General features: G+C 35.5%; 1 protein-coding gene across 1 annotated transcript; it reads left to right on the top strand.

The window, feature by feature from the left end:
- Positions 1-27,357, top strand: LOC142357624 (uncharacterized; the record flags this gene model as incomplete). Its single annotated transcript, XM_075409172.1, has 12 exons — positions 1-63; positions 662-889; positions 3,437-3,762; positions 4,112-4,218; positions 4,524-4,744; positions 4,966-5,108; positions 11,274-11,364; positions 12,855-13,071; positions 13,780-14,002; positions 21,480-21,582; positions 22,666-22,791; positions 27,230-27,357. Coding segments are annotated over 12 exons (1,976 nt in total), but the record flags the coding sequence as incomplete, so codon positions are not given.
- Between the last annotated feature and the right edge of the window lie 454 nt (positions 27,358-27,811).

The following is a 27,811-nucleotide window of genomic DNA, read 5'->3' as shown; positions in this document are numbered from 1 at the left end:
GTCTTCTCATGGTTCTGATGGACGCGGCGAACGCTGCAGACGCTAAACGAATGAGAGGAAAAGGTATAATTTTACAATTTATATCCCCGATTTCCTTATTAGTTCAGAGTCTAAATCAGCGATTTTTATTTTCAACATAAATGATGCATTTCAATAGATGTCTGACCGAGGCTTTCACTTTTCAAAAGAATTTTTTCAAACATATTGAAGTGCATTGGTTTACTATCGAGCTGGCAGGTTCCAGAGTGAAAAATAAGCAACCAAAAAAGCACTGAATTTAATTCAAAATGGCTCAAACATTCAAGCCATTGCAAGGAATGAGAGCTAATAAGTGAGTGTACACTGGTCGAGACAATGTCAATTATACAAGATTGTGGAATATCAGACATCCCTGACAAGATGGCAGAATTGATGGCAAATTCTCTATGACCACACTTTTATGATAATTTCCTGTCAAGAATACAGAAATTGACACTCTCTTGGGAGCTGTTGAAAGAGTAAGATCTATTTGAGAGAATCTTGCAAGAAGTTAATTATTTGCATCCGGTACTGCTGTCTAGGATGCTCCAAAGAAAAAGGTCTACAAGAGAAAATGAGTGTTGCATATTAAGAAACATGGTTTCTATTTGCTGAAACTTTTTAAAGAGATTTTTGTCTAAAGGTCGCCAGGGCGGAGCCAAGGCTTCGACCGTGAAACCCCCCAAAGTCCCAATGCCCAAGATTGATAGCTACAAACAATATCAAGAGTCTGGTGGCATCAAATATGAACCGAGTCGCACTCCAAGTCCCACTGAAGATAGATCAGTTAAAGGCAGGGAAAGTGAAGGCAAACGAGGAAAGGGCGACGGGGAAGAACTGATGAAGTTGAGGAAAGCAAACAAGGATCTGGGTAACAAAATTGATGGTATTTTTTTAATAGCCGCGAAGCGATATCGACTATTATTGGGGACATCGTATTTTTTTACAATTCAAAGAATTTGAATTGTATTGGGGCGCTGGTTTTTTTACGACTCGAAAAAGAGTATTGGAAAAAGATTTTTTTTTACGACTCGAAAAAGAGTATTGGAAAAGTCCTTTTTATAAATCAATTTTATTGGAGTGATTTTTGAAGCGGGAAATGAAACGCGTGAAAAAGTTTGGAGTGATTTTGGTGCTGAACAAAAGTGAAGAGCGGAGCAAAATAGAGTGGTTTTTGTTCATATCGCTGTTTTTGAGAGAGCGAGAAACTGATGTGTGAAAAAATTATCTCTAAGCGAGCGAAATATTTTTGTTCACGTGCGGCTTTTAAAAGCAGTGTTTTTGCAACTTTTGTTGGTTATGAGATTTGATTAAGATATTGTATTAATTTTAGTTTTGTTTTGATAGGAATTTAAGGTTTCAAGTAGATAATATGAGTTAAATCCTAATTTGGATGTTTTGGTCAATTTTCCTGTTTTTTAGACGAAATATAATGATTTTTTGCCTGTTTTTTTTTGTTTTACTGCTTCAAGTGGGATTTCAATTAAAGCATGCTACTTAAGTAATTTTCAGATACCAATTGATTGAAGTTTTGTAGGCATAAAACATTTTTATCTTATGAAAAGTGACAGAAAAAATGAGAAATTCTAAACCATTTTTCCATTTTTTTGCAAATGTTCTTTTTTTTAATCTTGAAAAAGTTCTCAGCCTATCGTGACTTGCCCACTGTTTTAAGAGCTTTTCAGTGCTGCAATTGCAAAGGAACTATATGCGAATTTATGTTTCCTTGTACACTTAAAAAGAAACTATTAAAGTTTTTCTTGTTCTTTTTTAGTTAGTTTTTTTGTTCAATTTGTTTTTGAATGCCGTTTCTAATCTTCCTTACTTTTTAAGGCTTTGGTGGAGGTTAAGGGATTACAATAGGTTTTCTAGTTGTTTAGTCATAAGTATGGGCAATTTCCCCAGTCGAGTCGTTTTCGGAATTCTTCCGGCTATGTTTCTTTAAGATCTGTTCACACATTTTCAAGATTTTTGAAGTCAAATTGGGGTAGTGATTTTGGTCACGCCGAAACAGGAAATGGAGCGAAAAAGCGAGTTTTTTGTTTGAACCAAATTTTCTTTTCTCGCTAGTGGTTTTATTTCGTTCACATGGGGCATTTGGCATTGATTTTCTGTTTTTTTCTTTTTTTTATCTGATTTTTTTTAAAAAAAATGGTTTTCTCAATTCACTCATAGTCCAATCTAGGTCTAGTTTTTCTGTTTAGTCAATGAAAATTCTTCGAAGGAAGTGGAGCGAAAAAGCGATTGGTTTTTCGGCGCGAATTTTTTCGCTCTAATTTTAAAGTAGAATGAGAAAACGGCGTTTGAACAAAAATTCGCTTTCTCTCTAGTGGTTTTGTTGTTCACATGCGGCAATTTCACCTTGGTTTTTACCGTTTTTTCAGGTTTTGGATCGGATTTTTCTCTAAGTGGTTTTCCCAATCCATTCATAGTTCATTCTAGGCCGAGATTTTTGTTAGCAATAAATATACATTTCTCGCTAGTGGTTTATTGTTCTCACTAGGGGCATTTTGACACTGATTTTCTGTTGTTTTTTTTTTGTTTTTTTGATCTGATTTTTTAAAAATGGTTCTCCCAATTCACTCATAGTCTGTTCTAGGTCTATTTTTTTGTTTAGTCAATGAAAATTATTTGAATTGTACGTCAGGACCTGTCCTGCTATGTTTTTTTAATTCGTTGTCTCCATCGATGATTCTTACGACCTGACTTCTTGGAATTGACTTTTTCAATGACTTCAGTAATTTCTACTGCTTTGCAGTTAAACTTTGTGTACGTGACGTCATTTCTGCTTTTTGGTCAATTGGGCGACTTACCTCACTCAAAAAAATGACTTCTGAACTCACTTATGGAACTCTAAATTTTATGAACATTTACTTGTTAAAGATCACTAGTGTGCATCTAAGTTGTGCCAAACTTATATACCCTAATTCCTGAGTATAAGTCTTGAGTTTTTGATTTTGAATATCAATTTTGAAAAAGCTCTTTTGGGGCTTCCTTATAAACCATATGTGTCATAAAAATCTAACCAAAAAAGTCTACTGGTCTTATTTCTTTAGTTGTTTCAATTCATGGAAGGACACAAGCGTCTATCGCGGCTATTTTCCGGCGATCTGCCGGCTATGTTCAGTATATGTCAGACAAAATGATATGGTGAATTCATTTAGTAGTTGTAAGAATAGAATTTCTCATAATGATAATTCAACAATGATTGGAAAGGAAGAATATTCAAAAATTGACGAAATCTTATAATAGGCCTAAAATCTTATGTAGAAAAACATACACAACATTTTCATAGAAACAATTTCTAAATTTTTCATAAGAGAGTGTACAAAACTTGTTGCAAAATTGGTGCTCACAATGAGTTTTATTGAGTCCAAACATCAATGAGTTCAGATTTGTAGAAATATTCTTTTGACAGAAACACGAAACGACATACTGGACCGCGAAAACGACTACCTGAAAAACAAACTTGACAACCTCTCTCGGACTAAATCCAGAAGCGCCAGTACAACTCACAGTCGCAAATTTGATATGTCAGAAATGGTGGACGCAGAGACCCAGACTAAGTTGACACTGAAACTTAGACCCGATGAAATTGTTTCACAGCCCCCCACTGTAAACAAATTTGTCACCCCAAGTCAGGAGACTCCGAGAAGACAACCAGAAGATTCTTTTCGTGATAAAAATAATACAAAAGCATTCCCGCCAGTTACTCGTCATATTGAGTATTCAGGAGTATCTGAGGCAAGAATAAATTCTAATGTGCGGTCTTCTCAACTTAAATTTCAAAAAGAGTCATTCATCAGATTTATGTATGTCGACACTCTTTGAGTTCTTAATTATTCATCAGTATATTTTTGGCCCCATGACCAGGCTTTTTGTGCCTTTACATTTTCTATTTTCAACGGATAGAAATATTGACCTAAGCAGGGCAAAATTGACGAGGTATTCAAAAGGCCCCAAAATACCCAAAAGCTACAAATGTGTATGTTTTGCGGCATAATGCGTGACACCTCTTTATTCGAGCCGAAATAATCTTGGTGTGTACTTGACATTGACTTTCTCTACAAGAAAATTGCGATCCCGTTTTTAGGGCTACACTCTGCCTGAAAGTGTGGAATACGTGTGGAGCATGTTTGCTGCGCTGGATGACGAAGACAGACTTGTATTTATAGACAATTTGGGAGACGAACTTCACAGGTAATGACCTCACAATTAAACATTTGCAATTCACAGCAACAATTCTACAAAAAAAATCAGTTGATCTACCCAAATTGTAGCACTGCGCATTTATTATTTTTACGGGATGGCACTTACCGTTTGTTCAAAATATACAAAGTCTTTTTAGCGAAGCATCAAATCACCAAACACATTTGCTCATCGCGGTTTAAAACTTTGGTTTTTTTTAATGATTTTTGTAATACATTTTTTTGTTTTCTTGTTACATTTTCTCGGGAATTTTTATTTTTTTTGTGCATTGAATTAGTATTGTTGACTTTACATAGGTATATGGTTGCAGTTGATCCAGCTCTCATACTCAGTTTCCTCCGAGGACACCACAAACTGGCCAAAAGGAGACGCCAACTGGGACTGAACGAGATGGGAGAACCAATAGAAGGGGGAAGTGTTATGAGTGATGGAGATATTGGGGATGATTCGATTAATGTCGAGGGGGAGCTGGGGGAACTGGCTCCCGATGAGATCCAAGAGATACTTAAGATTATAGGTTGAAATCTTTCGTTCTATTGTTGGAGCTTTCAAATCATTCGAAGCAGCAACGGTGTGTGCTCCCAATTTCTTTGTCTTCTGTGAGAGAAGCATAGACAATAATAAGTACGACTTTAAATTTGGGCACATTCATCTCAGTCTGTTTCAGTTAAGAGCGACTTGACAACAGACATGTGTTCACATTTTAGCGTTGCATTTCGAGACATAACTTTTTTTAAGGTTTCCGCATAACTCATACAATGGCTATTGACTACTTGACCAGCCTACCCCACGACCAGTTGCAAGAAGTGCTCCATCTCCTGGGACAGGCTCCAGGCACCAATGATTGGGAAAACATATCCAGCGAACTGAAGCTTCAAAAGGTACAAATTGAGGCAGTGCTTTGACATTGAAGCACGCACATGCAAGTTTAAGAATGCCAGATCTTAACAGTGTCAGATTTTAGAATGCCAGATCTTTTTCCACACAGTGCTAGATCTTCAATTCCTCAAACATGTAAAAACGTGCTCTTCGTTTGAAATTGAATGTACAGTTGTTACGTACAACCCCACTACATAAGCACATGGCGATCGAAGTTCCATCAGATTATTTTTTCATTTTAATCTATCTTCTCCAGAGGTTTTTGAACCATTGAAGTTTTTCAGGAAGTCGTTTTTGCCAGTGTTGTATCCTCGTCTGCCATCTTTTATTGAGAGAAATTAGTCCTTTTCTTTTATTTGAAAAAGAAATAAACAAAAACGATTGGATAAAATGCATTATATACATATAGCAGAAATTGCATATTTTCCGTTTCTACCCCAGTACATTATGCTCCTCAATTACAGAGCATGTGCTATTATATGGTAAATCATTATTTTGAAAAACTGCACATGCGTCGGGGGGATGCAAACAATATGCACCGAGTAAGCCTGGGGTTGAGTGCACAAACGGAGAAGATCCCACAAATGATTCAAAAGTCAAAAATACAAAAGTTATTTATCAAAAGAGTTTCATCAGGAGAACACAAGGGCTGATTGTTCGCTAAAGTGATTTCCCTGTTTCTTTATGCAATAATGAGATTTTTTGGTTCCCCCAAATTACCTAAGACATAGCCTCCAAAATGGTGATAAACGTGCTTTCACGAGAGTGCAATTACAGTATCTGGGTGAAACTATTAGCACCAATTGGAAGGGGGTATATATCTTAAAAGTTATATTCTTTTTCGCAATCAAATACTCTAATCAGCTTTGCAAGTAAAACGTTTCTAACTGAACTTGCACAACGCGCGTTACAAAATGGCCACGTAACTCTGCTAAAGCCACTTCAAAAATCTGGCAAATATCGCGAGTCAAGAATAACGACAGACTTTCTAAGTGACTTCACCACAGTCACGTAAACAATAAATTCGTTACTTACTTGACTCTGATAAATATTAGTAAAATTAAAAAAAAATCGCGCGGCTTGAATCAATTAGTTGCGCCTAATTTGAAACTGAAACAGTCTCTGATAAAACTGAAAGGCAGATTTAAGCCTATGGCCATGCAATATTACAGATTTTTGTCACCTATAGTAGGCAGTTTTTCAGTTTTCGACCTTTGACCAGCCAGCGCCATTTCTGAAAGATAGCTTCAATTACAACAACAGAAAAAATGGTATGCCGGAGTCGCATATGTACCAGTAGTTGAACTATCTAAGAAAGATTGATAAATTAACTTTGAGTATTAGATATTCGTTGCTGAGTAGAGATTTCTAATTTTCTGATTGGAGAGGTTAATTGACTGAAAAGATTTGCTTTTGCAGAAATATTGGTTTACTCAAGTCTCGAATGTCAGCGTCCCATAATTAAATAAACGGACCGCAGTTTTTTTGCTCAAAAATGTTGGTGATACATTGGAAAGTCGATCGTTCCGTCTCGACTGCTCCTTACAACGTCATTTTTCCCATAGGTTACATTTTGTAGCCAATTGTCTAATCTGATTTCTCAGATCTAGCTGTTAGCCAAGATGTGGTTACAAACTCTTATCAGATCGTCTTGCGTTGCAGATTTTTTATGTCGATTATTAACACAATGTCTATGAACGAAAGAGGGTTTTCCCAGTGAACTGAAAATTGATTCATCATCATAAGACATGCATAATCTTGGCACTCTTGCAAAACTTGAAATATCTAGCCAAGATCTTGAAATACCAACAACTTGGTAAATCTTGGTAAGATCTTATCAAGGTAGACAAAAAAATTTCTTGACAGCTCTTGACAAAATTATAACAAATCTTGATACACTTATTATCTTTTCTCATCGCTGCTCGGAGTATCTCGTCCTCAGAAACGAAATCAAAATCTTTTGAGATCTTACACACTAAATAAATTTAAAGTAAATTTACTTTAACGAAGTCTAAGCAATCTTTTGTTAAGATAAAATAAAGGAAATTTTTACGTTAACATGACCTCAATTTGAGCTAGGGTATAGATTTAGCTTAACTTTGTTAAGAAAAATTACATTATTTTTTTTTATAACTTTCTGCAGTATATAATTGCATATTTGTGGTAACATTAAGAAAAACAAAAAGTTGACGCTTGCTAAAAATATGTTTTTCTAGATAAAAGAGAGATTTTGCTAAAAGCAAAAATTGACAAAAGTGAAAAAATTATTAGGTAATCAGAAATTGTTGATTGTTTTTTCCTCAACATTTTATTTGTAATTTGATCTCTTCAAGATTTTGCTCAATTAAGCAAACATTTTTGTCCCTGGGTTTTTGAATCAGTTTTTGTTGGTCATGATACCATCACAAAGATACCTCCCTTATTCCTTCCAAATTCGGAAAAAGTTTGTTCAATCGTTGGTTAATAAACTACCAGGAGCTTAATTTTCCATCATTTCTTGATTATTCTTTATAATTCTTGCTTACTCATATGGATTCTTGCTGAATTTCGTTTAAAGGTGCTTTTCAATTTTTTATAAATTGGTTTATTTTGCCAAGATCTTGTTTCTTGACAGCCATGCATAGATCTTGCAAGATCGTACAAATCTTGATTTTTTCATGGTAAGTATCATTTCAAGATCTTGGCAACATTTAATAAGATTTAGAATGTTTCTTATCAACGAGTACCAAGATTCAGTTCAATGGGTTGCCAGAGAGCAGAGTCAAGAAAAAGATCAAATCAGCCGGAAAGATTTGCATCACTAGGTTTTTGAGGTTTTGAGAAAACTAATAGCATCAATCAAAAATCTAAAATGCATCTCTCAAAATTGTATCTTCAAAATTTGCTTCAAAGGATCATAGGGTCATAGCCATTCTCATTGATGGATCAAATTAGAAGAGCACTGAGTATAGTAAAAACAAAAGATTGATCAGATATTGATTTCACACAAACCTCTGATCAAGGTTGCATTTTGATCAGGCCTAGTCTGATAAGATTGTAAAATCCGCATATTATTTCGAGCAGCATGGCTTTAAACTGGTATACGATGGGTTTTATCACTTAACTTTAGTTATAATACCTCATACGATCGCACTTTTTAAAGCGGTTTTCCAACGCTGATAGTACTAATTAAAGAAAAATGTTGACTGATTCCTCATCTCATTCGAATTCTTTTTGAAAAACTTACACGAAAGTAGACAGAATTGTCAGTTATATGTGAAACATTACGACATAGACTCACTGTACTGAGATCCAAGAAAAAAGACATTGAAACACTGACCGTGCTGAAAAGATTTACTGAAACAATGACTGATACTAAACACTTCATGAACATTGATGAACCAGTACTTTCATTTCCAGTCAGTATATTATTGGTATCTATTCTGTTTTGCCACAGAGTGTTTTCAAGTCCCCATTACAATTCACATATTGCAATATAGCACATTACCATGTTGAAAGTAGCACGATCGCCCGGGCGTCGTCAAAGTTATATACACTAAAGCTGGTGGGGGGGGGGCGAATAGACCGAAAAAGAGAGAAAAATGCAAAGCTGAAGGTCGGTCCCTCTCTCTTGCTCTCTCTCTCTCTCTCTCTCTCTCTCTCTCTCTCTCTCTCTAGTTAAAGCATTTGTGTTACGAAATCAAAATGGTCTACTAATAAAATTTGACTCTTTTTGAAAGACAAAGTATCGAGTTCAAACTTTGACTCAGAATTAAAAAAATTTCTGTAAATGGTATGTGAAAACCTGAAAACTATGGTCGGATAATTACTTCGATTCCAAAATAAGATTGAATATCTCCGGGTAAAATTGAATGAGGTCGAAAGATACACTTCGAAAGACACTATTATATTTCAAAATTTACATTTATTGTTAAACAAGGTTGTTACCACGGATGCCGTTGAGTTCATACGAGATGAGCTACACTTGAAGGTGATCTCAAGTGATTTAAAAGCCTGCCATGCATTATGACGGATAGTGGAGGCTAATCATAGCTAAATTTCTATATTTCGGTCAAAAAAATTAATTTTGGGGCGGAAAAAACTTCTTGCAGGCTTTGTAAATCCTTCAAACGGAAAAAGCGTGCAGCTGGATGAGAGGATTGGAAAAGCTGATAAAAACTTTAATAGATTTTGCTTTTCAAAAATGGCTCAAGACTACAACAAACAAGAGTCAACCGCAAGTTTTGAAAACAGTTGATGAGAAAGTACTTAGATTGAAACTGCACTGTAAATGAGATGTTGATGACTACCTGAAAGCAGAAAGGGTATACTAATGGCAGAGAAAGCAAATTTATTTTGAACCGCGAAAATTTATTTCCGAGGAAGCTGTTTGGGTTTTCCGGGATTTAGAAATCTTTGGAGCCAACACCAGCACAAAAACGGGCACAGCTAAGTCCGGTACCATATATTGATATTATCCAACTACGTTAATTGGTGTTCAACATTAATGACAAATAATTGATTGCATTTGAGGCCTGTTCAGTGCATCGGAGGACAACAACGACAAAGTTCAACGAAATGGAGATCCATATGATTTGTAATACTCATATTGATAACGAGAAATGAGTGATGCAGCAACTCTTAACAACAAATATTTCGTCATAAAATTTCTCCTTAAATTTTTTTTATGTTAACTGAAACGAAAAAATGGAGTATATATGTTGAAGACCGAACTCGGAAAAGTATGGGACTCTTTTTCTAATATAAGATCATTGAGATTCCATCATGACAAGTTGAACGCTGTCATAGAAAAGGTTTCCAACCAAACTCTTAGTGATGGTACTCTGCGAGACATGGCTGAAAGATAATCACCCTACGTTGCTTTACAATTTGAACGATTTTTCCAAAATCGTAACGAATAATAAGATAGTTCAAAAAGATGCAGATTGCGCAATTTTAGTTAATGAAAATGTTGATTTTACCCTGAAACAAATTGGAAATCAAATAGAGGGCTCAACTCTTAATCTAAAGCACAGGCAACACAAAAAACTGTCATTTGCCGCTCGCCTACATTTGAAATCCCAAGTTTTATAGAGCACTTTTAACGCTATTTGACTACTATCAATCTTGTCAAAGAGAATCACTTTTTCTGCTCAGATTACAATTTTGACTTTTTGGGTTCAGATATCGATCGGCGCTTCAATTTGCCAAACTGTTTCAATTTGAATCTTTAGAATCATTCTGCAACTCGCGTAACAAAAATACGTTGAATTGCATTGACAATATCTCCAGTGATAAATTTTTTAGATGCAACACGATTAAAACCATAGTCAATACTGACAATAATTCAAACTTCTCAACACATTTGAGCTGCGTGTATTAAAAATTTTTTGAGAACTTTTTCTGCAGCTTGCAGACAAATCTATTCATAACTTGCTTACTAAAGAAGAACATTCTCGCAGACGGAAAACTCCCAACACCACAAAGGGCATTTTAATAAGCAAACGATTTCATAAAGAAACCGGAAAAGAATTTTTACTACGACAACTCTTATTGGCTCAAAAATATGCAACTGAAAACAACCTAATACCAGAAAGTTAAAATGAGCTACCATCTGTTAAATATTTTCACATAAAAAATTTACTCTCCTTTACATTTTTGAAAATCAAAACTTAATAGATTTTTTTTCTGACATGGGTTAGGTCTCCTCCGGTATACATCTGGATTACCCACTCGACGAGACATAAGTCTCCTTGAGATGCCCGCTAGGAAGTATTATTTGATAATTCCCATTTTTTGTTGCTGTTCTGGTAAAATTCAAATTCAATTCAATTCAGCACAGTATTTTTATTATTATGTATCAGAAATCTCTATCTAATATTTTTCTCAAATAGGCAGCATAGATGTTTTGGAAATATTCAAGGAACCCTTTATGAAACGCGAATTACACCTGTCCTCCAAAGCCACAAAAATCTCATTTTTGGGTAATTGGAGAATTGAAGACTTGATCTAGAGACTTGATCTGACGAAGAATCGAACTAGAGTCAGTATCTCTATTTGAATTTATAAATGGAAAAAGTTCTCCCATGGATCTCTTTAGAACCCTGACAGTGCCTCATTATTTGCGTGACAAATCAGAGCTAAATAGACACAAATGCTTTTCCATCATCATAATTCCCACTGTTTAGGTTATCAACTTCCTGCGTAACGTGGACCCAGAAGACCTTCACCACGTTCAGAATCACCTGGGTTTCAAAATGAACGATGAACATATTAAACGTATGTACTTCAGTTGATTTTACTTCGAATATAGGTAGTTTTGAAATTGTTTTGAGGTAAACACGTCGTTTGCAGCTCTATTAAACTTAAGGTTTACCCTTTAGCCCTGCTTAAGGTTTACCCTTTAGCCCTGCTTAGGGTTTACCCTTTAGCCCTGCTTAAGGTTTACCCTTTAGCCCTGCTTAAGGTTTACCCTTTAGCCCTGCTTAAGGTTTACCCTTTAGCCCTGCTTAAGGTTTACCCTTTAGCCCTGCTTAAGGTTTACCCTTTAGCCCTGCTTAAGGTTTACCCTTTAGCCCTGCTTAAGGTTTACCCTTTAGCCCTGCTTAAGGTTTACCCTTTAGCCCTGCTTAAGGTTTACCCTTTAGCCCTGCTTAAGGTTTACCCTTTAGCCCTGCTTAAGGTTTACCCTTTAGCCCTGCTTAAGGTTTACCCTTTAGCACTGCTTAAGGTTTACCCTTTAGCCCTGCTTAAGGTTTACCCTTTAGCCCTGCTTAAGGTTTACCCTTTAGCCCTGCTTAAGGTTTACCCTTTAGCCCTGCTTAAGGTTTACCCTTTAGCCCGGCTTAAGGTTTACCCTTTAGCCCTGCTTAAGGTTTACCCTTTAGCCCTGCTTAAGGTTTACCCTTTAGCCCTGCTTAAGGTTTACCCTTTAGCCCTGCTTAAGGTTTACCCTTTAGCCCTGCTTAAGGTTTACCCTTTAGCCCTGCTTAAGGTTTACCCTTTAGCCCTGCTTAAGGTTTACCCTTTAGCCCTGCTTAAGGTTTACCCTTTAGCCCTGCTTAAGGTTTGCCCTTTAGCCCTGCTTAAGGTTTACCCTTTAGCCCTGCTTAAGGTTTACCCTTTAGCCCTGCTTAAGGTTTACCCTTTAGCCCTGCTTAAGGTTTACCCTTTAGCCCTGCTTAAGGTTTACCCTTTAGCCCTGCTTAAGGTTTACCCTTTAGCCCTGCTTAAGGTTTACCCTTTAGCCCTGCTTAAGGTTTACCCTTTAGCCCTGCTTAAGGTTTACCCTTTAGCCCTGCTTAAGGTTTACCCTTTAGCCCTGCTTAAGGTTTACCCTTTAGCCCTGCTTAAGGTTTACCCTTTAGCCCTGCTTAAGGTTTACCCTTTAGCCCTGCTTAAGGTTTACCCTTTAGCCCTGCTTAAGGTTTACCCTTTAGCCCTGCTTAAGGTTTACCCTTTAGCCCTGCTTAAGGTTTACCCTTTAGCCCTGCTTAGAACTATTTTTTTTTCGCCGTACTTTCTGCTTACAGAAAAATTGAAGCAATTTCATCAATTTAGGAATGAATTTTGGCGTCTGGATGTAAATGGATGAGTGTAAACGCATATTCCATATGTACCCAGTTTCGAGTTTCAACCACATCCCGATAATGAAATAAGTTAGAGGAAGAAGGGCAATGGGTTTAATTTGACCCCAGATACAAGGACATTTGTCCACATAGTATCACTAAAAGCTGTTTCAATTAATGAGAATTTATTTTTATTTCAAGAATATCTGCGTGCCATTTCGACCGAAGAGGTCCGAATGATACTGGCTGAGATCCACTGTGAAGTTGGATTTCCACCTCCCCCAGCCTCCACCCCAGCCATGCGACTGGGCAGTGTAGGAGACAAGCCAAGTGTATTCAACAGACTCAATTTAATCCAGTTTTTGAAGCACTACACAAGTCGAGAGATTGAACAGCTCCTCAAGGAAATAAACTGCAGGTGAAAAATATCAAATGCGATCTCGCACACGGCTGTGGTTTTAGAATCTTTCAAAATTAAAAGAATTTGTTGTCCCTTTTATATAGGTTTGTAATAAAAGCAATCAAATCTTTAAAAAATTCTTGCCGGCATCGCTTTTGTTTGATTTTTGAAATGCTGTGCATATAGCTATCAAAAGTATGATCTATAAATATAGTCCTGGTTTTCGTGCTCTATTCACACCGCGGGAAACTGCAGTTCTGTTAAGAAATAGCATAATTATTCGAGTTTTTCCTTCTTTTCCTCTTAAATTCCTGCCATCAAATTGGCAATTTGAACGTTGCTATCAAGTAACCCGGATTTAGGCCTCGACTTACAAAAAGACCGTGCTCGACCCAAAATTTCCAAGAAAAGACAACTTTTTATTCAAAACGCCCATGAAGAGACTTTTGATCGAACACAACTTTAAGTAGGAATTAGGACTTTGTAATTTCAGTCAATAGAGGCCTTCCCCAATAGAATTTTAGAGTCATTGCATAAGTCGAGGTCTAAACCTGTGAAGAGTGGTCATTTTCTGAGCATTCCCCGCCAGGATGTACTGGGAAATCTTGCAGTGGGCGTCGTCAACTTCGGTAATTCGTTTCAACCTTTCAAATAAATTGACACAGTGGCAAGACAAAACCATATAAGCTTGGGCGACTCTATGAAAATATTTGTTTTACTACTTAGACTGACAAACGAGTACCTTGTGCACCTTCTCATGAAGATAGAGGAGAGACATCCTGGGCAGATGATCAACATACTGAAAGAGGCAGGACTCAGTTTCACAATGGCCAGTTTGGTATCGGGTCTCAATGAAGAAGAGCTCATGGAACTGGCTCTCAATGCAGACCTCATGGCGAGAATTGAGTCACAGATGAACGCTGAAGATGAGGAGTACGAGCAAGAACAGGTTCGTATTAGTTTAATTTACAAAAGAAGAACGTGCCCTTTCGTTAATTATGGAAACAAAAGAAACACAGCAGGACAAGAGCAGTTTTACTACTGCTTCAGGCTTTCACAACTCAACACCACACAAAAACATTAAAACAAAAAATTCATAGAAAGAAAACACCCAGAGAAAACCATTTTAGTAGAAAAACCAATAAAATAGCGCTAAGCTTCAGCGAAAAACTTCAGCGAGAAGCTCAAGATCAGAAGAATTACCCCGACTGAGGTCCCAGACCCAAAGTGGATATGTCCAGACAGGCCCAGACGGAAAGTGCCTATGTCCAGACCGTCCCAGACTCAAAGTGCCTATGTCCAGGCCGTCCCAGACGGAAAGTGGATATGTCCAGACTATCGTGCGTTCAAAATTTTTTGTGCGTTCTTCGTGCGTTCGAAGACAAATATGTCCAGACCATCCCAGACCGAAACAGTATATGTCCAGACTTTCGTGCGTTCTTGTCCAGACCATCGTGCGCTCCAAATCAAATTCGTGCGTTCAACGCCAAATTTTTAGTGCGTCATGTCCAGACCATCGTGCGTTCATGTCCAGACTTTCGTGTGTTCACCAGACCGAAAAAAATTACATCCTGTGGTGCAGTGCTATTCCTTGAAGATGAAGACAGAGAGCGTTCCAAAATTCCACAAATCCAGATGTTTAAGGTTTATCAAAAAATTTGATTTTAAATCACTTTTTCTATACGATTGAGCAAAATCCGACCCCTCCAACCTAGGCTTTGAAATCTTGTGGTAATCTACTTTCAAATTATACTTGCATTTTCCTAGGTTTTTAAAACCTTGTGGTAATATACTTCAAATTATTCTAGCATTTTGCATATACTTGCAGTAAGTATATGCAAAATGCAAATTACACTTGCATTTTGCATATACTTAATTTTGTGTGCGATCATCCGTGTTTCCAGACCGTGTAATTTTGAACGCACGACACCCCCTTCGTGCGTTCATTTCGGTCTGGACATATCTGGTTTCGGTCGGGGACCTCATCCTGGGTATGCATAAAAACGTAGCGAAGACTCAAAGCTAATATCAATTTCATCAAACGGCAGTCGAAACAATTAAAACAGTTAATTTGAATCGCAGAGCTCCCCCAAAATACTATAAAAAATTGAAGAAGAATGCAAAAAGAGCTAAAAAGTGTCCAACATGGCAAATATTTCCGGGTCGAGGCGTCACCGCTAAAAATTGATGAAAGATATAAGGTTTGCGGTGAATTTGAGAAAAAGTGTAAGATGTTCGCTCAATGCGATGAATGCGGTAAAAAAAACTTTTAGGAGGTGAAAAAAAATTTTCACCGCTTAAGCGGTGAAAGTAAATTTTTCACAGCTACCAGCAGAATGCAGTGAAAAAAAATTTCACCGCTACCAGCAGAATGCGGAAAAAAATTACCGCTAAAAATGCAAACCGCACAATTACTCCCCGCTAATTTCAATGCCTATCTTAAATTCACAGGAAATATCACTGCAGGAAGTGACAGATGGCGTAGTGGAATAAGAAGTTGTTGACAAGAAGAAGGTGAGTGGTTCGAACCTCTGTAAGGGAGTTTTTTTTGTAGGGAATGCGGCGAAAGAAAATTCACCGCTAAAAACCACAATAATTCACTGCTTTCACCGCATTCTACGCTAAAAGATGCGGGTGCCTTGCGGCGAAAAAAGTTTTTTTTCACCACTATTCACCGCTAATCTTACATTATTTTTTGACCAAAACTCGACCCGGGATGTCCAGGTTGAGATCCTAGACCAAATACATCTCTGATCAGGCTCAGCTGAGCGCACAATTATTTAGAAGGAATGTTTGGAAATGATATACGAATGATTTAGTTTTACAAGTTAAATAAAATGAAATATTTATTTCGTTTCTGCTATTTTCCGACACTCTAATTGATTTCAAAGAAATTGTCTTCTTAATGAATAATTAAGGCCTATTTTTTACATAACCCTGGATAAACAAAATTTCATTGATTATATTTGATAATTTTAACTTTTTGATATGTAAAACTTTTACAAAACTAGATTTCTATATTTTTCTTTGAAAAAGTAAAAAAATTGTTGGTAAGTGGAGCAAAATTTCTCTTTCACTTTTTGTGGGTACTTTGCACTTAATTTTCAAAAAAATTTAAGTAAAAGTGAAGTATTTTTCATTTATTCTTCAAACATCAATTCTGTGTCGAAACACGATCAACTTCAAAAAATTGGACTGAAGCAAGTTTGGATATGTTTTCGCAAACTTTTTTTCCTTTTGATTTTTTATTTATGGGGAAAGGTTTAAAAAGTCTTTAAACGTTGCTAAATTCAAGATGCGAGCTGTAAATTATTGATTTTCCAGATTCCGAGAAAATAGCTTGAATTTTTCTGAAAAATTAAATCTGAAAATCTTCACTTAACTCCCAAACAGGTATCTAGATTTTGCTGTTTTTGACATATTAACATCTTAGAAAAAGGGAAGGACGTAGTGCAAAAATATCTCAGTTTCTTTGTACCTATATCCAAGTTTTATTGGCACTTTTTTAAATTTGTCTGACAACTCGATGTTTTGTGTCATATTTTAAATATCCAACCCAATTTAGTGGGGGAGGAACTTTATGCTCAACTGGTTTTTTCTCAGTTAATTTTGGCCGATTGATGTATTCATATCTTTGAATATCATGTACTCATATGTTGAGAGAAAACACGTACAGGCTAGAATATATAATGTAAATCTTCTTCCAAGGAGTTATTGAAGTTGAAATTTTTGTTTACATTTGACTGATTTCCAATGCTTTGGTTCAAAATTTTCGCATTATTGCTCAAATGATTGAGCATTAATTGCAAATACGTTACAATTGTAAATGATTGTGTTAGTGTTTTCAATTTTATAGGCTTACGAGTGTTGCTGATCTGTTTGATCCAGCATTTCGTTCATCAAAATTGCAACAAATTTCCTTCTGTAGTTCATTTTTTTTAAATTGACTGATGTAGAAAACTAAAACACAGCAGAAACATCTTTTCCGAACTCCATACAGGAGTAATTTAAATTCGTTTCTTATTTTATTGGTTTGCAATTAAAATTATGACAGTTTTTGATAATTTAGCTGGATTTTCCAAAATCCATCATATAATTTTGCAATTTTCGAAAATTTTTGTCAAACTATCTACTGAATTTATATTTAGAACAATTACCTGTTTTTAATGCTAACGGAACAATAGAAACGCCATGTTTGATCTGAACGTGGATTTTTACAATCCAAAAATTGTTTCGATTGTTTTTGGAGACTGTCTTTTTTAAAAATGCTTCTTCGGATTTTGATGTTATTTACAGACCATGATCACTTAATACCAGGCTCCGATTATTAAAATATTTTTTTCTTGCAACTGAGAACCAATGATTATTGACCACAGTCTTAGTTAGGAGCTCATGGTTCTTATGGTTAACGATTTCCATAAAATTTTTATTAATTTTTGAGTTCTGATTGAAATCATTTTTAGTGGCGTGACTTAGGTTCTACAATATTAAGTTCTATGAGTCTCCTATGGAGTTATTAGTAATCTCTGTAGTATTTTTGGTTTAAATGCTTTTTTGACTTCTAACATTGTTTGTTTTCAATTGAAGATATCGGATTTTTGAGCTCTGACACTTTTTTATCTCATCTCTAATGTTTAATTAATCCCTAAAGGGAGCTAACATTCTTTTACGGTGAATTAAAACGCAATCATCATTGCTGTTTTTTAAGCAATGGCTCTGTTACTACGAGTTGTCATGAGGAAATTTTTTGAATATTTGATTTTTGAACGTAGTTTTTTTGTTTTTTTTTGTGGTCTTTTGTTATCCGAGCAATGAGAGATTCCAGTTGTCTCATACGGAGGCTTAAATGAACCTATTCATTGATTTCTCTTAATAGTTAATGATTTTCTTGACTTTGAAATCAGTCGTTTTCAAAATATATAATCTTTCTTTAAATTTACGTTTATTTTTTTTCTAACTTTTACCTAGTCACTTTAACGACAGTTATTCCATTTCTCACAGTGGGAAGACTTTCAACTTAAATAATCTCAAGATGCGAGCTGTTACCTATTGAGTTTCAGATTCCGAGAAACGAGCTTTAATTTTTTTGAGCAGATCAATCTGAAAATCTTCACTTAACTCCCAAACAATTATCTAGACTTTTGTTGTTTTTGACATACCAACATCCTAGAAAAAAGGGATGGACGCAGTACCAAAATAAAAGGGATGGACGCAGTACCAAGTGTTTTATATTGTCTCATAACTCAATGTAGTAAGTCATATTCTAAAAATCCGACCCAAATTAGTGGGGGAGGACTTTTTGCTCAGTTGGTTTCTTCTTTCAGCCAAGTTCGGCCAATTGATGTGTACCTATCTGTGAATATCAGATATTCATATGTAGAGAGAAAACAAGTAGAGCGTAGAATTTACAATGAAAAACTTTTTCCAAGGAGTCATTGAAGTGGAAAGATTTGATTTGATTATATATGAACAATTTCCGTTGCTTTGATTCAAAATTTCCGCATTATTGCCCAACTGATTGTCCATTCTCTTGAAAAAATGCTAAATTTGTACATGAATGAGTCAGTTTTTTCACTTTTTTAGGCAAACAAGTGTTGCGGATCATCTGTTTGATTCAGCTTTCTGTTAATCAAATTAGAACCAAATTTGCTTCTTTAGCCGATATTCTTTAGATTGACTGATGTAAAGAGCTAAAACACAACTGACCCAACATTTTCAAACTCCAAAAAGGACTAATATACATTCGTGTCTTATGAGATTGGTCTGGAACTAAAATTTTGCCATTTTTTGATAATTTAGCTGGATAATCCGAAATCCATCAGATATTTCTGTAATTTGGAAGTTTGGTGTCAAACTATCTACTGAACTTATATTTCAAAACAATTGTCTTTTTTTCAACATTAGAAACGCTAGTTTGGGTCTAAACGTGGAATTTACAATCCAAAAATTGTTTTCCTTGTTCTTCGGTTTTGGATATTACTTACCGAGATGATTTGAAACCAGGCTACGATTAGTAGGATACTTTTTTGTGCAAATGAGAACCAATCAACATGATCACAGTTTCAGTTAAAAACTCATGGGTTTAGGGTTAAAAATCCGTAAAATTTTAAAATTTTTGAGTTTCGTTTCTATTGAGGTTATTTTGCTGTGTGTCATGACTTAGAGTCACTAATATTAATTTCTACAGGTTTCCTATGGAGCTATACAGTAATCCATGTAGTAGTTGAAGCTTGAAACTAATTTGTTTTTTGACTTTTAATATTGTTTGTTTTCATCAGAAGTTCAAACTCTGACACTTTTTAAAGTTAACTCTGACATCTTTAATTGAAGTCTCCTTAAAAAGAGCTAGCACTCTCTTAAGGGTGAAATACAACGTTGTTTTTCTGAGCAATGGCTTTTGGTTATGATACTAAGAGTTGTCATGAAAAAAAAAATTTTTACTGTACTTATTGTTTCTTATGGTCTTTTGACACCCGAACAATGAAAGATTCTAAGTGCTTCCTATGAAGGTTTAAATGAGCTTATTCAACGATTTCTCTTTATATCAATGGTTTTCATGACTTTGTATCAAATGTTTTCAAAATATATAAGCATTTTTTAACTTTACTTGTTCGTTTTTTTGTCTAACTTTTACCTAGTCTCTTTAACAGCCGTCACTCCATGTTGTCTAGTGAAGTACAATTTATTTTGTTTAGTTTAGGTTTTTATCTGATGCTATTTTGTATTTGTTATTGAGTGATTCTTATTAAAAAAGTCTGTTTTGTAGTAATTACTGTTTGTTGTTGTTATTTGATTTTATTGTTTGTCTTGTCACGTAGTCTCGTTGTTGGCTGGTCTCATAGGCCCTCTCATGTGGTTTAACTGAATTCGTTTAGCTGTTAGAACTTGAAGTGATTTCTTTATTTGTACATCAATTATTATTAAAAAATATGTGAATTTTTTAAAAATTCACATATTTTTTAATAATAATTGATGTACAAATAAAGAAATCACTTCAAATTCTAACTGCTAAACGAATTCAGTTAAACCACATGAGAGGGCCTATGAGACCAGCCAGCAACGAGACTACGTGACAAGACAAACAATAAAATCAAATAACAACAACAAACAGTAATTACTACAAAACAGATTTTTTTAAAAAGAATCACTCAATAACAAATACAAAATAGCATCAGTTAAAAACCTAAACTAAACAAAATACTCATTTGGTAGACAGTTAAGTCAAAAATCTGAATGAGCGGGGTTTGAACATTTTGTGAAAACGCCGACGCACATTATCGAGCCTCTTCCCTTGAAAATAAAATTGCGAAGCTTTTCAAGCAGGTAGAGCAATAGAAGATCCTTTTTGCTAACCATCAGAACAGAACTCGCAGTGCAGTTTTGTAAAAAGTACTTTGAATGCGGTTAAGTTGTTTAAAAGTTGAATTCATATGGCGAAAAACAAAATTTTACCGCAATTTGTATAAAATTTGGTCAAATTTACCGAGAAAAATCATATCACGATGTGCCCATTACAGTGCAGAGGTATACCTCAAAATTTCCGCCTTAGTAAAATTGGCTCGAAAATTAGTTACATAAAATGAACGAAATTAGATGACATCCTTTGTATCTTACTTTTCGCAAAAGGGGTTCCGCCAATTTTGCGAAATAAAAGAACATTCGGTGCGAAAAATAGGTAACAAATCTTGAAGTACGTTTCCGCTCAATTTAGGTATCTATTATTCCCGAGCATTTTGAGCATGCAATAAGCACTTTTACAAAGATTTAATTGAAGCTTTCAAAGCTTTAAAGTGCTTTAAATATATGCAACCACAAAAACTGATTTTTTTCCGAAAAATCCCTCGCACATCAAAGGCTTTGTATATCAATGTGGGACTGGCCAATTTTAATAAGTAGTAATAAATAGTACTAATAAGTAGAAATAAGTAGTAATAAAGTACTATAAGTAGTAATAAAGTAGTAATAAAGTACTACTAGTAGTAATAAGTTAGGCTTAATTAAATAAGTAGTAATTAAGTTAGGCTTAATTGCGGATTATATGCGAAATCGAGCTACATTGTGTGCAAAAAATTGATACGTAAATTGAGCGGATGCGTCATGCAACTCGCGCGAAAAATAGGTTATTAAGTTTGTACTTGTATTCCGCGGCTAAAATTAGGACACTTTTGCGAACACGGGATACGGTATTCCCTTCCATTTTGCCGGTTTCTGCTACAGTAGCTTTTTTCCGCAATATTGTACCACTTTCAATGTATTAACATAGTAAAAACGAACACGAGATACACACATCGGGCATATCTGCCCGTGACGATTTGGGTATACCTCTGCACTGTAATGCCCCTATGTATCAAAATAAAATTTGAGTGCACCAATACGTCTAGTGCAATACGTCCAAAAAGTAAGGCCATTTTTTTGAGGATGTGTAGCAGCAACAGATGATGCAACAACTGCAGCCAGGTGGGGGACCAACAGGAGTAGGAGACCACAGTCAGGGTCATGACTCCGCTCAGAGTCAACCAGCAGAGCCAAGTAAGCCCAACTCCAGTTATTCTTGTCGCGACATTTCTTCAAGCGTTTACGCTACTTTCTAGAGCTAGTATTTGTGACCTGATACAGTGTAAATGTAAAATGTGGCTAAATCGAGTATAAATACTTTAACCGGTCTGTCAACCGCAGCCACCATTACGATGCAGAGGTATACCCAAATCGTCACGGGCAGATATGCCCGATGCGTGTATCTCGTGTTCGTTTTTACTATGTTAATACATTAAAAGTGGAACAATATTGCGGAAAATAGCTACTTTAGCAGAAACCGGCAAAATCGAAGGGAATATCGTATCCCGTGTTCGCAAAAGTGTCCTAATTTTAGCCGCGAATTACAAGTACAAACTTAATAACCTATTTTTCGCGCGAGTTGTATCACGCATCCGCTCCATTTATGTATCGAATTTTCGCACGCAATGTAGCTCGATTTCGCATATAATCCGCAATTAAGCCTAACTTAATTACTACTTATTTAATTAAGCCTAACTTATTACTACTAGTAGTACTTTATTACTACTTTATTACTACTTATAGTACTTTATTACTACTTATTTCTACTTATTAGTACTATTTGTTACTGCTTATTAAAATTGACCAATCCCACATTGATATACAAAGTCTTTGATGTGCGAGGGATTTTTCGGAAAAAAATCAGTTTTTTTGGTTGCATGTATTTAAAGCACTTTAAAGCTTTGAAGGCTTCAATTAAATCTTTATTAAAGTGCTTATTGCATGCTCAAAATGCGCGCGAATAATAGATACCTAAATTGAGCGGAAACGTGCTACAAGATTCGTGGCCTAATTTCCTTGAAGATATGAGGCGCCTGCACAGGCTTGTGATGCTAACTTATCAGCTTTGAGATTAAACGGGATCAACTTTTCACCTACATAGATTCTTGAGAGCTTTTCTAACTGACGCATCCTGATTCATCATCACCTAAAAAAACTTGTAGGACGATGTAGAAGAACTCTGAGGAATCATATGCGATCTTATCCGTTAACCATTCCGTCTCGACCATAAAACCAATCCGTTAACTTTCATTGGCGCATAGGTGTTTTTACTTTCAGGACGTCGAAGAAGGCGCACAAACCAGAACAGACAAGTGACCATCCAGAATTTAGTTAGCATGCTGCAACAGTTGAACCCACAGGAACTCCAAATCGTCTTGACTCAATTTCAGCTGCATTCAGCAGGTATCCAGGATTCAATTGCTCGGAAATTTCTTTTTTACTCCGCAGTAAATTTGACAGCCATTTTGATATTCCAAGCCAAGTACACTAAGCTAAACAAGGGTAAGGTAATTTTAAATTCAAACCCTAAAATACCTTAAATTTAAACCTTAATCTTTAAGGATATTTGAACTGATTTTTAACAGTTACTATAGAAAATTTCGTTCAAATTTAAATATTTTCAAGAGAAACATCCAATATAGTTTTAAGTTGATCTCTGTCGAAAAAAAGATCTCTATCGAAAAATTATTATGAAGTCACAATTTTTGTGAGCGACGAACAACAACCAGTAGCTCTATGCAGAACGGAAACATGGTTATATAATAATGATAGAAAAAAATTGTTTAACCTTCCAAATTAAAATACAATCATCAGCGCGGAGAGGAAGAAAATAGGTGGTAACGTTGGTATTTATGTAATATAGCGCTAAAGCAAACTTAGAAAACTGGCGAAAACTCTGCCCAGGCTATCACGATAAACATTAGAGACTTCTGAGCTCCTATAAGTGTGAGATCACTTGAGTGAGGTTGTTAGAAGTCCGTCAGTTGAGTCAAAAGCAACACAAGAGTGTCTTTCTGAGACAAACATGAAAAACCTTATAAATTCGTTTTCCTCAATAGACGAAAAACTGGCAGCTAACTTTGAGAGTGTCGCAGAAACAAGCTCAAGCAAAAAATCTGTACATAGCCCGTTTCTGTGTAAAACAACAGCATCGGAAAAAGCAAAAAATATTTTCCAATTAAAAACAAATGCAGCATTGATGCCTATTATCCTAAAAGCATTGCTTCCTCTATATCTCTTTTAGTGAGCGAAAATTTAAACAAATGCGAGGAGTCAGAGTACTATCCTAAATGCTCGATAATATCCAAAATAATTACAGCCTTCAAAGATGGAGATAAAATGAGCCATCAAATTACCTTCCCATATCTATTTTTCCAGCAATTGGGAAGGTCTTGGACCAAATTTTATGCAGCAAAATTCTCACTTTTGTGAACAAAGAAGATTTCTTAACCAAATCAATTTGGGTGCAGAGGCCAACGAAGTACAATTGATGCTCTCGTAGGTATTGCTGAGAACCTGAGATAAGACTGCACAAACAATACTGTGAGAACTACATGCAGATTCCTTGACCTTAAAAAACTTTTGACACTATTGAGCATCAATTTTTGTTAAAAACAAACTCGGACTGTGGACTAAAGCAGTCTGTCCTAGAATTACTAAATTTTTTCCCTTTAATTGAGTTCACTTTATTCAAATTGGGATACAAAAAAGTCTACAAAGAAAAATATCAGTTTTGGTGTACCCCAGGGCTTGATCTTGGGACCTTACTTTTTGTTATCTATATAAAAGATAAAGATTTTAGTACAATGCGAACTGGAAATATCTTGTACGCTGACGACGCTGTAATATAAATATACACCAGAGAGGGAATGAAAACTGAAAATGATGGGCACTCAAAAGCTCTACATAGCAATTTGGCTCAAAAAGAATGGCCTCATCTTATAAGCTTATAAAACAAAAACATTTAGATTCTACAAAAAATACCCATCAGTTAGACACACTAAAATTGAGAAACGGAAATATTCAATGTTGCATTAAATAAGTATCTTGGTAGCCTACTTGACAAAAATCTCCGTTTCAAACATATTGTTGAGTCTGTGAAAAATTCAACGAATTTCTATTTCCTATTCTACCGATCGAGATAATGTTCAAGCACAAGGCAGCTTTTAACAATTTGCAAACCATATGTACAGCCAGTTCAGTATGGAGTTATAATATATGGATATGCAAACTACAAATTTCTCAAACGAAAGAAACTGAATTGCAAAGGTTTTGACTTTCAAAAACAAAATTGATTCCATATCAAAAATCAGGAGAAATTTCCTAATTTCCTCTTTTACATAGTAACACAGCTACACCTCTATGGAGAAGCAAAAAAATGATAAGGAGCAAATACTCAGTTGCATGTCCAGTAATTTAATATTCCAAAAATGAGATTCGTAAAATCACGAATGGTCGAACGAGATCTAAGAAACTGTTTCTACTCAAAAACAATTAAGATATTTTTTGTTAGTACTAAGACCAGGCAGATAACAAACCACTTACTAGTACATTTTCCAGACTTTATAAATAACATTCGTACCAAACCAAATCTTGAAGGTTAAAATTTTTGTAATTTCATTGATGATCACATCAGAGACAATTGTGAGCTACTGCCTAGTTTCCTAGTTGAAGTCCAGAAATTGACATCAAAAATCGTTAACTCTGTTTTTTTTACCACGGTTATTATTCGTGTTTCTCTTATCAGCACTTAACACAGTCATTTTCTTCACATTGAGACACTCGAGAACAAGCCTTCGAGGTCTTATAAAAAAAAGTCTTTCTTTGGAATTCTGAAAATAAGTTCATTTCCTTTTGATCTCTGAAAACAATTTGCTTTTCTTTCAATCTCTGGAAATAATAATTTTTCTTTTGATCTCCGGAAGTAATTTTTTTCTTTTTTGATCTTTTGAGACAATTTATTTTTCGTTTGATCCCTGGAAACATTTTTTTAGTCAGATGAGATTGCTTCAGTTGTGATTGAGTAGCGGAGAAGGCGTGGGGGAGGGGGGGTTGGGCTTGCATTGAGATAGAACACTATATTCTTCTCAACGATTGGGCTTCGTTTTTTTGACTGGGGCTTATCTAGTTCATACCATGTTTCATCCGTTAGATCTGGCTCAGAGAAATTTTGTGATTCTATAGGCTTACTAATTATCCTAGTGTGATATTGCAATGATCACTAAGAATAAAATACAACAACATAAAATCTCTTTCAAGGGATACGAGTAATCATACTTGTCTTCTTGAGGTAAAAGGGAACCTTACATAAACCTAGATCTTTTTTTGACAACAAGGAGTTTATGGTCTTTTTATCATCAATAGAAGTGAATGTTCAGGCTGGTTGAAACATGGTCTTTAGTACTTGAATCGTTTCAACGACCCACATTTAGACAACAAAAGCGAGGTCCACCAGAGCATTTCAAAACATACGTCAAAGTGAGCGCAATATAGTATGTTTTAAGTCAGATAAGCCACGACTAAAATTAAATGCACGGAAACGTCCCTAAATAGCTAGAAAACTAGTATTTATGCAATTTTTCGGTTTTTATATGTAGACATATCCAATTGTTCAAAATAGGTAATGATTCATACATATTTAACATATTATATTGCGCTTACATTGATATTTTTTGAAATGTTTGTTTGCATTTCTCTCGCTTTTGTTGGCTGATTTCTGAGTCGCTGGAACGATTCGATTACTGAAGACCAGGTTTCAACCGGCCTGAACAATTACTTCTATCAATAATAATGACCATAAATTGCTCGTCGTCGTGAAAAAATCCAGGTTTTTGTAGGGGTCCCGTTTACCTCAAGAAAACAAGTATGGTTACTCGTATTCCTTGACAGATATTATATATTTTCCATTACTCTTGTACATTATTATTGTACATTACTCTTAGTGATCATCGCAACATCATGCTAAGATAATAATTACGCCTATAGAATCACAAAAACTCACCCCCTTCCGCTACTCAATCTCAACTGACGCAATCACAACTGATTAAAAAAATTGTTTTCTGAGATGCAAAGAAAAATAGATTGTTTCCTGAGATCGAAAGAAAAATAAATCGTTTCCAGAGATTAAAAGAGAAAAATATCTCGCGGTAAACTCTCAGACTAAATCGGTATCGGTCTGAGAGAGCACTATTAGGCCTTGAAGGCCTGTTTTCTCAAGAGGAAGAGAAATGACTGTGGTAGTTGCTGATAATAAAAACAGGAATAATTTTGAAACTGAGACTCATGTATGACCTAAAAAGATTGGGATTTTTTCTGCTAGCGCCCCCCCCCCCCAGCCTTATATAGCCGTTAAGATTTGCACCCCCAAAATCTAAGTTTTCGCGAATTGTAAGAGCGATAATTGCATTTCATTGAAACAAGAGTGTCCAGGTAGATTGAAGGCACTTTTGAAGTAGTTTCCTTAAGAAGTTTTAAAAAATCAAGCCCTTATTGTAGCCGATAACACCAAAATGATCTAATACTGAAATTTTTTTTGATGCTTACGTGATATGCAACAAATTTTGGTGAATACGTAATACTCTCAAACTATAGCTGTGCTATCTTTTAGTAAATGCATATTGCTCATATATGTTCACGTATAAGATTACTTAGCTTTAACAATATGTTTACACATTTATAAATGGGGGGTGCCTAACTAAGCGGGGGGCGCTAGCAGAAAAGATCCAAAGATTGCTCATATTTTTTTATCGTTGTAAAGCCATGATCAAGAGAATTTTCTTCCAAGGTGTTTGCAGAAATTAAACAACATGTTTTGATAGTAATGTTTATGAGCAATTTGTAGGTGTCTTCGGATCTGAGGAACAGGTGATCTCGTTTCTGCAAACAGCTGATAGGAATATGATTCAAAGGATCCAGTGTTTCCTCAATGGCTGCCAGGGACCTACAATCACAATCGATGACATAATTCGGGTAGTATGATTGCGCTAATTGAAAAGGTTTACGCTAATTGTTTTTTTGGGAAAGTTATCTTGCACGATCTTGCAGGATTCCTAAAATTTACGCTTATCTGGTACAAGTGCCGTTTATCTTCGGAGGGTCTACGAGATCTTGTAAAACAGGCGTCCTTGTATGATATCACGCGTTGAAATTTCAGTGTTTTCAAATTATTAGCGTAATCTTTACAAAAGCGTAATTTTGTTTAGTTTTCCCAGTTTCTTCTCAAATATGTACAGAACAGAAAATGCAACTATTACCATTGCCATTTTTTTGATCGCAAAATTGGTTGATATAAATTTAGTAAGCTACTGTGAACCATTTTAAGCACCAACAAAGTACAAAAATGAAAGCAATTATGAGTACAAAATAGCTGCATCGATACTATAGTAAGTTTCTACACAGTCCTTTTAGTAAGTACCTGGCAGGC

The sequence above is a fragment of the Convolutriloba macropyga genome, unplaced genomic scaffold, assembly GCF_964194025.1.
Source record: "Convolutriloba macropyga unplaced genomic scaffold, txConMacr16.3 SCAFFOLD_2533, whole genome shotgun sequence".
Classification (NCBI taxonomy): domain Eukaryota; kingdom Metazoa; phylum Xenacoelomorpha; order Acoela; family Convolutidae; genus Convolutriloba; species Convolutriloba macropyga.
This window is presented reverse-complemented; position numbering and strand designations above follow the sequence as displayed.